Source organism: Chiloscyllium punctatum, chromosome 9 (genome assembly GCF_047496795.1).
Source record: "Chiloscyllium punctatum isolate Juve2018m chromosome 9, sChiPun1.3, whole genome shotgun sequence".
Classification (NCBI taxonomy): Eukaryota; Metazoa; Chordata; class Chondrichthyes; order Orectolobiformes; family Hemiscylliidae; genus Chiloscyllium; species Chiloscyllium punctatum.
Window position 1 is genome coordinate 42,378,223 of NC_092747.1, and position 14,577 is coordinate 42,392,799.

The 14,577-nt window shown below is 43.5% G+C and overlaps 1 protein-coding gene across 1 annotated transcript; it reads left to right on the plus strand.

Annotated features, from left to right (window-relative positions):
• The first annotated feature begins 12,182 nt into the window (after positions 1 to 12,182).
• LOC140481335 (junction plakoglobin-like) lies at positions 12,183 to 13,571 on the plus strand. The gene has a single exon (XM_072577336.1). The coding sequence runs from the start codon at positions 12,207 to 12,209 to the stop codon at positions 13,554 to 13,556; it is 1,350 nt and encodes a 449-aa protein (XP_072433437.1). The 5' UTR covers positions 12,183 to 12,206; the 3' UTR covers positions 13,557 to 13,571.
• The last annotated feature ends 1,006 nt before the right edge of the window (positions 13,572 to 14,577 follow it).

Here is a 14,577-nt window from a genome sequence, read left to right on the forward strand (position 1 = left end):
GGATCTTTCCCAAGATTTCTGGAAGCTTTTAAGAGCATCTGCCTCTCCTTGTAGCTCTGCAGCCGGAACAGGACCGGGCGGGGGCGCTGGTTTGAGCTGGGCCCGCGTATTGCAACCCGATAGGCCCATTCTACCCTTACCTGGCCTGATCCAGCCTCCAGATTTAAAAGCTGTGGAAGCCACTGCTCAAGGAATGCTGTAAACTGGCCTTCCTCTTCCCGTTCAGGAAGGCCCAGCAAACGAATATTTTTTCGATGACTTCGATTCTCGAGGTTGTCGATGTTATTTTCTAAGGTCCGGACTCGCTGTTCAAGAGTCTGGACCCAACCCACGGCCGATTCTGCTGTAGTCTCGGAGGTCACGCCCCCCACCACCGACTTGGTGCTCGATTTCCTCGATGTCTCGGTCGTGCTTTTGTAGCGCAGCCAAGAGAGTGAATTCCATCTGCTCTGGGACTCTTCAATGAAAGCATCGATCTTCGCATCGAGTTTAGAGATTATTTCCACAATCTCTAGGTAAATCCCCCGGGGCGGCTGCGGACACCTCTGCTGCAGCTGGAGACGGTGGGGGAGGGGTTCCTGCCTGCTGAGAACTGCGGGCTCCCCTCCCTTTAGTCATTTTTACAGGCGTCTAGACTGTTTAAATTTAGTACTGAGCAACTAATTACATTAAGTAAAAGCTATTTTAAATGATTTGGTGAGTGTGGTGGAGGCGGGTGGCCCACTTTGCCCAAGTCTTGGGAGGAGCACTATAGACTCAGACTTGTTGGGTCACCACCATCCCCCCTGTTGTGTGATTTTTAACTATAAAAAAGGATCACTAGATTGCTGCATGTTTTTTAAATCAAGTAACCTGACATTTGTAAACACTTGTTTGCGTAGCTGCTGGTTCTAGAAGTAGTTGAAGTGTAATTTGCAGATGAGCTGGAACTGAAGGATTGTCCGCAAGTGGAGCTTTGCTTGGCAAAATGGTCAGTAAACTAGTGACCAATCTTTCCCTGCAATCTGCAATGCCATGGCCCAGCATATGCCCCACTCAATGACTACCATCAAATTGGAAGTTTAACCTTTGTCCGATGAAGAGTGCTGGAGGGTCTGCCAGTAGCAGCCCCAGGCATACCTAAAGCTGGGGTGCCAATCTGGTGAAGTTAGAGAATTAAAACATTACATGCATACCTAATGCTATAAGCCGTGTGTGATAGACAGGGCTAAGCAGTCCCACACCAACATATCAGATTTAACCTCTGCAGTCTTGTCATATCCAGTCATGAATGCAATTATACAACTAGCAGGAGGAGAGGGCCCCTACAAATGTCACCATTTTCAATGATGAGGAAGCCTAACACATCAAAATAATTGACAAGGCAGACGTATTTACATCCATCTTAAGTCAAAAATGCAGATTGGAGAGTGCCTATATGTTTTCTCTTGAGGTGTCAAGCATCTCAAGATTTCTGGAAGCTTTTAAGAGCATCTGCCTCTCCTTGTAGCTCTGCAGCCGGAACAGGACCGGGTGGGGGCGCTGGTTTGAGCTGGGCCCGCGTATTGCAACCCGGCAGGCCCATTCTCCCCTTACAGCCCATTCTATTTACTCCATGCATTACCAAGAAATTGTTGAAGACACGAGAGACTGCAAAATCTATGGGGACAGGCAACATTGGTATTGAGCTCTTGTTCTTCAGAGGTAGCGGTGTTTCAAGCTGAGCTGTTCCATTACAACTACAGCACTGACATCTCCTCAGCCATCTGAAAAATTGTCCATTTATATCCTGTCCATAAAAGCAGGACTAATTCAATCTTGCCAATTACAGCCCTATCAGTCTCATTGCTCTTGAGAGAATACAGAGATTTACAAGAAATTTTCAGGGCTTGAAAATTGCAAGTATGAAGGAAGATTGAATAGGCTGAGGTTGTTTTACTTAGAACAGAGGAGCTAGAGGGGTGTCTTAATCGAGGAGTACAAAATAATGAGGGGTTTAGAATGGACAGAGAAAATCTGTTGCCTTTGAACGGAGTAGTTAGTTACCAGGGGCACAGAATTAAGCTGATTAGTAGAAGAATTAGAGGACACATGAACAAAACCTTTTTTCACACAGAGGGTGGTGAATGGCTGGAATTTGGTCTCCAGTGTGGTGGTTGAGGTGGAACCTCTTAACCCATTTAGAAGGAACATGGGGAATAGCATATGAAGTGCTGTAATCTGCAAAAGTACAGACCAGGTGCTGGAAAGTGGGATTTGAATGGGTGGTTAGTTTATTCAGCTGGTACAAAGAGATGGTCTGAAAGGTGTCTTTTTGCACAGTAACTTTAGAACCATCGAAACGTTAGTGCTATCAGGCAGACAGTGGCCTCTGGTGGTATAACACCCACCTGAGGCCTATGTAATGGATCCCACGCTACAGGTGAGCAATGGTGCAAGGGGGAATTTACAGGGTGGAGGCTGTTTGGGGCCTTGGCAGCAAGAGCACTTGGGTGGCTCTCAGTGGATTCCCAGTCTTCCCGATGTCAAGTAACTTGATCAGGCATCAAGTGCCTTTGACTCCCCATCTGGAATAACCATGCAACCCCAACAACGCTTGCTTATCATGATCTCTGCATGGTGAACCCTTGCTTGCTGTTGGATTAATGTAAATGACAGTGGGATGAGACCCTTAAATGGGTATTAACTCACCACCTAAGGGCCTCAGTCGGCGACATGTCAGAAAAGCAGTTCATGCTTATTTGGGCTGGAGGCAGAAGCACAGGGCAACTCTCTGATGAACACTCAGCATACCTTTGATTTAGACCTTGGGTGAGCTGCTTTCCATCAGTTCTGGTGTGGCATGTATGTACATACCCTCTCCAGATAACCTGAAAGTATATCACTACATTGACGAGTGTCATTGCCCAGTTATAACCCTGTTTGACCTTAGTACAAGAAAAGGGTTCCACATTTGCTCCATCATACTAACTTTGCTCATCATGTTGTTTAACAAGACAAAATCACATTTAGCAGCATTGGTGGGCAGCCAAGATGAGGCACTTTTCCTCCAGGCATTAAATGGCTAGGATTTGGCTGTGGAGAGCAACTCGAGCATTGAGAGCTCTCGATGTGGTCTCCTCTACATTGGGCAGACAGGACACTGACTTGCGGAACATTTCAGAGTGCATCTCTGGGACATACACACCAAACAACCCTACCACTTATGACCGACCATTCATCTCCCTCTCCCACTCCACTAAGGACATGCAAGTCTTGGGCTTCCACCACCGCCAAATCCAAGCCACCCAATGCCTGGAGGAAGAACACCTCATCTACCGCCTTTAGACTGTCCAAACAAAGTATCAACATTGATTTCACCAGTTTCCTCATCTCCCCTCCGCACCTCATCCTAGATACAACCCTTCAACTCAACACTGCCCTCTTGAAGTCCTACCTGTCCGTCTTCCTTCCCACCTCTTCGCTCCATCCTCGGCTCTGACCTATCACCATCACTCCCCACTTGCATCTACCTATCATCTTCCCAGCTACCTTCCCTCCAGCCTCCCCCCACTCTCATATTTATCTCTCAGCAACACCCCCACCCCCCATCCCAACATTCCTGATGAAGGGCTTATGTCCGAAACGTTGATTCTCCTGCCTTTCGGATGTTGCCTGATCTGCTGTGCTTTTCCAGTACTACTCTTTCGACTCTGATCTCTAGCATCTGCAGTCCTCACTTTCTTGTTGGAGGGATATGGGTCAAATGCAGGCAGTTGGACTAGTTTAGTTTGGGAACATGGTCGGTGTGGACTAGTTGGGCCATGCTGTATGATTCTGTTACTCTATGTGACTATTGAGTGTGGACCATCTGGCTTCAATGACAGGTTCCATTAGTGTTGAGTGAATCAACATTTTCTGCTCTTGCTTCTCAAATGTATAGCGTGATGTATTGACAAAAGAGCCTTGAAGTATGTTCCATTTTGTTTCTGCAGTCTGTGTGAAATTGTGGAGATTGTCTGTTCTGTTGACTTGAAGAACTTGAAGGTCTTTATTTGGTAGGCAGTTTGATATGGGGATCAAATTTCTAATTTGAATGAAACAAGATCAAGGATTGCGTCCTAACTCTGGTCCACACCAAGGAATAATCAGTACCATAGTCAGAGCTAACCCTGACCCTGACCCTGGCTCTATCGCACCTGGTAACCTGTGTGTATTGAGAGTGTGTTCAGAATAAGGTCTGTTTTGAATGCTTCCAGAACTCTGCTATGATCGAGCCTGAAGGGGTGAATAAATTTCTTCTCACTCCTCGACTCCTGATAAAGAGTTTTCCAATTTAATATCCAATTAAATAGGCATTAAAGTTTTGAAGAACATGCCAGACAGATCTCCTTGAGGTCATCAAAATTAAGGGGTTGATTATTTTAGGCTTCCTCAATAAAAGTATAAACTTACATGAAGGAAAATAAAAATTGTCCCACATTTTGTGATATGTAGGCACACACATTAAAGTTTTAGGAAACAGAACAATGCACAGTGTGAAGGCAGGAGGAATCGAAAGAGAACTGGCTGTCCAATTGTACAGAGCAGATTTCAGTCTTTTTAAAAGAACTTGGTTCCCAGCTGGTTTTCTCTCAGGGCTGAGCACCTTTTCCACTTTAGTGCATGCCACTTCCAAACGGGGAGGACAAAGAGAGAGAGAGAGAGAGAAAGAGAGAGAGAGGTCTTCTTCTTGATGACTGTAAGTATGCAACAAATGCATGCATTGCAATAGATATGCCTTATTTTTGGAAAAGTGCAACAAAAGAAGTGGCCCAACCACAGGGAATGGGAACCTGAAATTCAGGAAAGGAAACAAAGTTAGCAATGGAAGACAGAAAAATAGAAAGTAAAAGTGGAAGGCAGAGGAAACAAGGAATGGCAGAAAACAGGGTCATTGTACAAAAAGAGATACGAAAACATATTAAAAAGACAAATCTAAGGATTCTGTATTTAATGGCATAAAGTATTCATAGTATAATGGATAAATTAACAATGCAAAATGTTGTAAATTGTCATGATATGATTTTGGTTATAGAGACATGGCTGTAATGTGACCAAAGCTGGGATCTGACTCTCCGAGAGTATTCAATATTTAGAAAAGACAGGCAAAAGGTAAAGGAAGTGGATAATGTAGTTAGTGAAGAATTAAATCAGTGTCATAATGAGTAAGGATATCGGATTGGAAAATCTAGATGTTGAATTAATCTGGGGTGGAGGTACAAAGCAATAGCGGGTTGTCTACGGACCTATAAACAGTACTAGTAAGGTAGAGATGGCATTAAATAAGAAATTAGAGACGCATGTAACAAGGAAGTTACAGTATGCGTGGGTGACTTTAACCTGCACATAGACTGGGCAAACACATGCGCAATAATAATACAGAGCCAGCTGAATTCCTGGAATGTTTACAAGATTTTATTTAGATTAGATTCCCTACAGTGTGGAAACAGGCCCTTCAGCCCAAGCAGTCCACACCGACCCTTTGAAGAGTAACCCACCCAGACCCATTTCTCTCTGACTGATGCACCTAACACTATGGGCAATTTAGCATGGCCAATTCACCTGACCTGCACATCTTTGGACTGTGGGAGGAAACCAGAGCACCCGGAGGAAACCCACGCAGACACAGGGAGAACGTGCAAACTCCGCACAGACAAGGCTGGAATTGAACCTGGGACCCTGGTGCTGTGCAGCAGCAGTGCTGACCACTGGGCCACCATGCCACCCAGTATGTTGAGGAACCAACAAGGAAATTGGCTATCCTAGATTTGGCATTTTACAATGAGAAGGGTTTAAGTCATCATCTTCCAACGTCCTTCAAGGAATAATGATTCTAACATGATAGAATTCTTCACTGATGTTGAAAGTGCTGTACAATCTAATGTTAGAGTCCTAAATCTAAACAAAGAAACTCCAAAAGAAGAGGCAGGATTTGGCTGCAATAGATTGGGTAACTTCATCAAAATGCATGAGATTGATGTGCAATGGCTAATATTTAAGCAACAAATTGCAATAGTTAGATATGCCTTATTTTTGGAAAAGTGCAACAAAAGAAGTGGCCCAACCACAGCTAACAAAGGAAATTCAGGACAGCATTAACTCTAAAGAGGAGTCATATAAAGCTGCTGGAAAAAATAGCAAAAGTGAGAATTGGCAGCATTTCAGAATTTAGCAAGTGAGGCCAAAAGATTAAATAAAAGGAAATAGAATATAGGAGTAAATTTGCAAGGAATACAAGAATGGACTAGGATAGCTTTTATAAGTAAGTTAAAAGGGAAAGTTACTGAAGACCAATGTAGGCACCTTACAGTCTAAGATGGGGGAATTGATAATGGAGAACAAGGAGTTGGCAGAACAATTAAACTACCACTTTAATAAAACAAAGAGTTACAAATGCTGGAGATCTGAAATAAAAACAGAAATTGCTGGCAAAATTCAACAGGTCTGGCAGCATCTGTGAGGAGAAAGCAGTCAACATTTCAAGTCTGGTAACTCTTCGTCAGAATACCAGTGCTGATGAAGGGTCACTGGACTCAAAACATTGACTCTATTTTCTCTCCAAAGATGCTGCCAGACCTGTTGAGTTTCATCAGCAATTTCTGTTTTTGTTTCAAATACCTACTGTAGTTATTCTTCACAGATGAAGAAATAAGTAAAATCCCAGAAATTCTAGGGAAGGAGAATTAAAGGCAATTCATATTACTTAAAAAACGCTGCTGGAGAAATTAAGGTGATTGAATGTTGATAAATCCCTAGGCCCTAGTAGTCTATTTTTAAAGGAGGCCCTAAAAAGAGTGGATGCATTAGTTGTCATCTTCTAAAATTCTGTAGATTCTACAATAGTCTGAGCAGTTTGGAGGGTCACAAATGTAAGCCCACAATTTAAAGAAGGAGGAAAGGAGAAAACTGGGGAAAATGGTGTAAAATGCTGGTGTCTATTTTTAAATGGAGAAATAGAAGATATCAGCAGGATTGGACAAAGTCAACATGGATTTATGAAAGGGAAATCATGCTTAACAAATGGGGAGATTTTTGAAAATATAACTGTTAAAATAGATGAGAGAGAAACTATAGATGTGGTGTATTTCAGAAACCTTTTGAAAAACATCCCATATAAGAAATTAGTGTGCAAAATTAAAAATATGGCAATGGTGGACTGAGAACTGGTTAGCAAACAGAAAACAGAGAATAGAAATAAATGGGCTTTTTGGGAGTGGAAAGTGGTGACTAATTGGGAACCACAAAGATTGGTGCTTTGGCACAATATATATCAAGAATTTGGATGTGGGCACCACATATAATATTTCCAAGATTTCTGATAACACAAAATTAGGAGGAACTATGGGTGGTGAGGAGAAAGTCTTCAAGATAATTTTAATAAGTTACGTGAGTGGTAAAATACATGGCAGATGCAGTAAAAAAATTGATAAACGTAAAAATATATAAGTAAATGTAAAGTTTAGTAAAATCAAAATGGACGAATATTAGTTAATCAGTGATAGATTGGGAAACATTGATGTATAAATGAACCTGGATATCCTTGTACACTAGTCACTGAAAGCAAACATGCAGGTCCAGCAAACATTTAGGAAGAGACATGATATGTTGGCATTCATTGCAAAGGGATTTGAGTACATGAACAAAGATGTCTTGCAGATGTATAGGGTCATTGTGAGACCATACCTGGAGTATTGTGTGCAGTTTTGGTCTCCTTTTCAAAGAAAATATATACTTGTCCTAGTAGTGTCGCAAAGTTTCACCAGATGGATTTCTAGGATGGTTGAGTTTGTTACCTGAGGACAGATAGGACTGACTGGGCCTGTTTTCACATGTTTAAAAGAATGAGAGGGGATCTTACTGAAACATATATATATCTGATGAACAAGACAGACTGGATAGGAGGGTGATTTTTCTCCTAGTTGATAACTCAGTCATGAGAAGATATGAAGCATTTGTAAGTTTGACCCATGTTCTGCCAGTATTTGATTATAGTTTAGTGTGTACTTGGAACAGATGTAACTCTGGTTTATCTGAATTACCAAATCCACATGCCTCCGCTGCCCCGTCTGAACAAATTCTGGTCCTCTAAACTTGGACTGCTCTGAGTTGGCACCAAAATGTATACTGAAATTTCAGGGTCAGTTTCTTCCATTAAATCTTCTGAAAATAGTTCACATTTTTATAGTTAACTGGATTGATATGGATTTTATGGAACTTTAACTTTATTTGAGCACAGTAACGAAAGCAATTGATTGTGACTCTGATAATAAACAATAAAATGTCTCTGTTACTTCCATTGTTTTGAAACCAATATATTTCTAAATTTACAGTCTGTATAACATAGTGTTATATTAATGTATTTAGAAGTTCTTATTTTCAGACATTCATTAGCATTATAAAATCTCAACGCTGTGTAAATATTTCTAGAACGTAAGAGACACAACAATGCAACTCTTATTAAATTTTGAAAAAAACTTGTCATTAATAGTAATTGCATGGGACTGACTCCTTTCCCAGCCGTTTGCCATGGTAACAAATATCAATGACAATTGTTACTGTGCGCTGTACAAGTGCAATGTGAAACAAATCTATGGCTAACTTGCTAATGAGCTGAAAATGTGTTGCTGGAAAAGCGCAGCAGGTCAGGCAGCATCCAAGGAACAGGAGAATTGATGTTTCGGGCATCAGCCCTTCTTCAGGAATGAGGAAAGTGTGTCCAGCAGGCTAAGATAAAAGGTAGGGAGGAGGGACCTGGGGGAGGGGCGTTGGGAATGCGATAGGTGGAGGGAACTCAAGGTGAGGGTGATAGGCCGGAGTGGGGTGGGGGCGGAGAAGTCAGGAAGAAGATTGCAGGTTAGGAAGGCGGTGCTGAGTTCAAGGGATTTGACTGACACAAGGTGGGGGAAGGGGAAATGAGGAAACTGAAGAAATCTGAGTTCATCCCTTGTGGTTGGAGGGTTCCCAGGCGGAAGATGAAGCGCTCTTCCTCCAACCGTCGTGTTGCCATGGTCTGGCGATGGAGGAGTCCAAGGACCTGCATGTGGTTGGGTTGGTTGGTCCGGGTGTCCCAGAGGTGTTCTCTGAAACATTCCGCAAGTAGGCGGCCTGTCTCCCCAATATAGAGGAGGCCACATCGGGTGCAGCGGATGCAATAGATGATGTGTGTGGAGGTGCAGGTGAATTTGTGGTGGATATGGAAGTGTCCCTTGGGGCCTTGGAGGGAGGTAAGGGGGGAGGTGTGGGCGCAAGTTTTGCATTTCTTGCGGTTGCAGGGGAAGGTGCCGGGAGTGGAGGTTGGGTTGTTGGGGGATGTGGACCTGATGAGGGAGTCACGGAGGGAGTGGTCTTTTCGGAACGCTGATAGGGGAGGGGTAGGGAAATATGTCCCTGGTGGTGGGGTCCGTTTGGAGGTGGCAGAAATGACAGCGGATGATACGCTGGATATGGAGGTTGGTGGGGTGGTAGGTGAGGACCAGTGGGGTTCTGTCCTGGTGGCGGTTGGAGGGGCGGGGCTCAAGGGCGGAGGAGCAGGAAGTGGAAGAGATGCGGTGGAGGGAATCGTCGACTACGTCTGGGGGGAAATTGTGGTCTTTGAAGAAGGAGGACATCTGGGTTGTATGGTTTTGGAACTGGTCCTCCTGGGAGCAGATGCGGTGGAGACGAAGGAATTGGGAATATGGGATGGCGTTTTTACAGGGGGCAGAGTGGGAGGAGGTGTAGTCTAGGTAGCTGTGGGAGTCGGTCAGTTTATAATAAATGTCCGTGTCGATTCGGTCACCCGAGATGGAAATGGAAAGGTCTAGGAAGGGGCGGGAGGAGTCTAAGACGGTCCAGGTGAATTTGAGGTTGGGGTGGAAAGTGTTGGTAAAGTGGATGAACTGTTCAACCTCCTCATGGGAGCACGAGGCAGCGCCGATACAGTCATCGATGTAGTGGAGGAAAAGATGGGGGGGTGGGGCCAGTGTAGCTTGCCAATGAATCTGTTATTGTACTAGCTATTTTCCTGCTGTCTGAAAGGGATAGTTACCAATTTAGAGCATTCACCATCAAAATTGACCTTTGATACTTCATTTCTTTTGACTGCATACAATACCTTTAGGTTAGTGTGACTAGTTCAGACCTATATTAGAATGTTCCATATTGAAGAAATTTGTTTTTTAAAGGATTGAGGTTCAATGTTGGCAAATGGAACTTTGTACCAATGGCCTGGAGCAATCTCAACACGTTATTACATCATGTCAACACAAAGTGGCATCAGTGAACAAAGAGGGGGAAGGGAGACAGATGATCAGTTATATACAAAATAACTTCAATATGTATTCAACTAAAGGGATATGTACCTTTTAATGTTTATAAAAATGTAAACTTTTTAAAGACTGCTGATTTAATACTTCTTTTCCAACAAATATGGAATAGCTCAGTTGTTAGGTATTTCATTCTTCAGTTTGTAAAACATGCGGTAAATTAATTGATGATTGACCCAGAGTAACATTGTGATCGGCTACAGCTTAACTTTTCCCATTTTTAACCATGCAAGATAAACATGTTTTGACATGAGAACTAGAGGATTTTTTCTGTAGCAGCTGCAGTGACCTAATTTTAAAGTAGGTCATATTCCACATTTACTATTTCTGCTTGGTTTCTGATTTTTTTACTGTGAAGTGTAAAGGGAAAGCTGGGGATTTGGATTACTGGTTTCTTTCATAAGCCAAATTTATTTTGATTGACTTGCAATATTTGTTGCCAACCTTTAACTGCTCTTGGGAAAGATGGTGGTGATTCATAAATTGCAATAGTTCCTGTAGCAGTTTGATATGACAGTATTTGGTACCATTTCAGATGACAATTACTTTTTGCTTTGGGGCATCAGATTTCCTTCACTAAATGTCTTGTTATTATAGTATTCAATGATAGTTTTGTGGTCACCATTGCTGAGGCTAGCTTCAAATTCCAGATTATTACTTAATTGAATCGACCAACTGCAATGTTGGGAGTTGAAATTATTGCCCATGGGGTGTTAGCCTGGAAAAAGCTGGATTTACTAGTTCAGCAACACGAACATCAAGCTCCCAACTGGCCTTATGTCCATACTCAATGTTGGAGTGAGCACCTCATATATAATTGTCTGAACTGTTCTTGGCTACTTGAGACCGCTATGTAATTTAGCATTGGACTAAAATGGGAAACATTGCAAAACAGATGATTAGAAATTATTCTAAAAGTTAAAGATCACACAACACCAGGTTATAGTCCAACAGGTTTAATTGGGAGCACTAGCTTTCGGAGCACTGCTCCTTCCTCAAGTGGTTGGTGAAGGAGCCTGATGAAGGAGCAGTGCTCCGAAAGCTAGTATTTCCAATTAAACCTGTTGGACTATAACCTGGTGTTGTGTGATTATTAACTTTGTACACCCGAGTCCAACACCGGCATCTCCAAATTATTCTAAAAGATTATACTTAAAGTTGAAAGTGGTCTGAGTGTTCAACACATTGGTGGTCTTGGGCTTTCTTTCCCATCGATGATGCAGTGAGCCATTTTTCAAACAAGTGATGTCAGGCTAACTGATATCATTTGTTTCTCTGTCTTTCCAAAACAGTGATGTAAATTTCAGAACTTTTTGTTCAGAGACTGTTCAACTGTGTAGGGATTTTTGAACATGTTCATAATCAGTGTACATCCATGGCCTTTGCAGCTATCTCTTTAAAACCAAAGGATGTAAACCCTCAAGGCATAGAAATTTGTCAGTTTTTTGTTCATTAAAGCTTCAGGTATCTAGCTATGGCTAAAGCTCACTGATGTCTAAAACTATGATGTTTCCCAGGTTGTATTTGTGTGATTCAGAATTAAATGGGATTGCATAGTTTTAAGTCCTCACAGCAGTTTGCAGAATTCTCACGAGTATAAATCTAAATCCCAATAAAATTTGGGAAATAAAAACGGAAGTTGCAAGCGATATGAAGTGACACCTTTGCATGCCCACTAAGTGCGTGGGTTCCTCAGACTAAAGTGGTGCCCAAATTTTTAATAAAAACTGAAAGAACTGCAGATGCTGTAAATCAGAACCAGAAGCAGAAGTTGCTGGAAAAGCTCAACAAGTCTGGCAGCATCTGTGAAGAGAAATCAAAGTTAACATTTTGGGTCTAGTGACCCTCTGAAGATGCTGCCAGACCAGTTGAGCTGTCCGTTTGGCTGATGGGCTCCAGAAGATGGTTCCTTTGCTGAAGAAGAACAATGTGAAGTCTCTTGCCATCACCATGGATTGCCTGCAGCTGCTGGCCTATGGCAATCAGGAGAGCAAGTTGATTATCCTGGCCAACGGGGGCCCTGAGGCTCTTGTTCATATCATGAGGACCTATAATTACGAGAAGCTGCTCTGGATCACAAGCCGGGTCTTGAAAGTTCTGTCTGTCTGTCCCAGTAACAAGCCTGCAATCGTGGAAGCTGGTGGGATGCAGGCTCTGGGTTATCACCTGGGCAGCTCCAGCCCCAGGCTGGTTCAGAACTGTCTCTGGATGCTCAGGAATCTCTCTGATGTAGCAACGAAACAGGAAGGATTAGATCCTCTCCTCTCCACATTGGTCCAGCTGCTGGCTTCAGATGACATTAATGTGTTGACCTGTGCCACTGGTATCCTCTCAAACCTCACCTGCAACAATGCCAGGAACAAGATGGTGGTCTGTCAGGTAGAAGGCATTGAGGCCCTGGTCCACACAGTACTGAGAGCGGGCGACAAAGAGGACATTACTGAACCAGCTGTCTGTGCACTCCGTCACCTCACCAGCCAACATCCTGAAGCTGAGATTGCCCAGAATAAAGTGCGCTCCAAATATGGTATCCCTGGAGTTATCAGGCTTCTGAATCAACCTTTCCACTGGCCACTGATAAAGGCCACTGTCGGACTGGTCCATAACCTGGCACTGTGCCCTTCTAACCATGGTCCTCTCCGTGAGAGTGGTGTCATTTCCCAACTTGTCCAGCTCCTAGTGAAAGCTCACCATGAAACACAGCGACAAGCGTCTGGAGGTGGACAGCAGCAATACATGGATGGAGTACGAATGGATGAGATTGTTGAAGGCTGCACTGGAGTGCTGCACATTTTGGCTCGGGATCCTAGCAACCGTGCTGAAATCACTCGACTAAACACAATCCTGCTGTTTGTTCAGCTCCTTTACTCTCCGGTTGAGAATATCCAGTGTGTTGCTGCTGGGGTTCTCTGTGAACTTGCACAGGACCGAGATGCTGCAGAGGAGTTAGATCGAGAGGGAGCCACGGCGCCTCTCACTGAAATGCTGCATGTCATGAATGAGGGAATTGCCACCTATGCTGCTGCTGTGCTGTTCCGGATATCAGAAGACAAACCTCAGGATTACCGGAAGCGACTGTCTGTTGAATTGACCAGCACGCTGTTTCGCAATGACCCAGAGGCCTGGGATGCTGCTGAGCGACTGATGGTTGCAGATTCCTATCATGATTTATTCCTCCTTGGGCTAATGGTCGGATACTTGGTAGTGTGGATGAGCAGAGGGATCTTGGTGTCCATGTACACAGATCTCTGAAAGTTGCCACCCAGGTAAATAGTGCTGTGAAGAAGGCATATGGCGTACTGGCTTTTATTGGTAGAGGAATTGAGTTCTGGAGTCCTGAGGTCATGTTGCAGTTGTATAAGACTCTGGTGCGGCTGCATCTGGAGTATTGTGTACAGTTTTGGTCACCATACTATAGGAAGGATGTGGAGGCACTGGAACGGGTGCAGAGGAGGTTTACCAGGATGTTGCCTGGTATGGTAGGAAGATCGTATGAGGAAAGGCTGAGGCACTTGGGGCTGTTTTCATTGGAGAAAAGAAGGTTTAGGGGTGACTTGATAGAGGTGTACAAGATGATTAGGGGTTTAGATAGGGTTGACCATGAGAACCTTTTTCTGCGTATGGAGTCAGCTATTACAAAGGGGCATAGCTTTAAATTAAGGGGTGGTAGGTATAGGACAGATCTTAGGGGTAGATTTTTTACTCAGCAAGTCGTGAGTTCATGGAGTGCCCTGCCAGTAGCAGTGGTGGACTCTCCCTCTTTATGGGCATTTAAACGGGCATTGGATAGGCATATGGAGGATAGTGGGCTAGTGTAGGTTAGGTGGGCTTGGATCGGCGCAACATCGAGGGCCAAAGGGCCTGTACTGCGCTGTATTTTTCTATGTTCTATGTTCTAAACTACTTTAATAACTTGGATGCAGGAATTGAAAGTACTATCGCCAAGTTTGTAGATGACACTAAAATAGACAGGAAGGTAAGTTGCAATGAAGAAATAAGAAATTTACAAATGGATGTGGATAGGTTAATTAAGTCGAGCTAATGTGGACTTGGCAAGGTGGCAGCGATTCTGTAGAACTGCTGTGGACAGCTCTAACTAACAGCAAAGGCATTATGCCATCACTGGCCAACTTATGTGGTGGAAGTATTAGTTTAAAACCTTACAGAACACATATTTGTTAATATTTGGGAGTGGGAAGGATGCCAAAGGGAAAAGGATTGAGCAAACAGCAGCAGGGAGCATACTCCCCTGCAGCACCTACAACACCAGAGA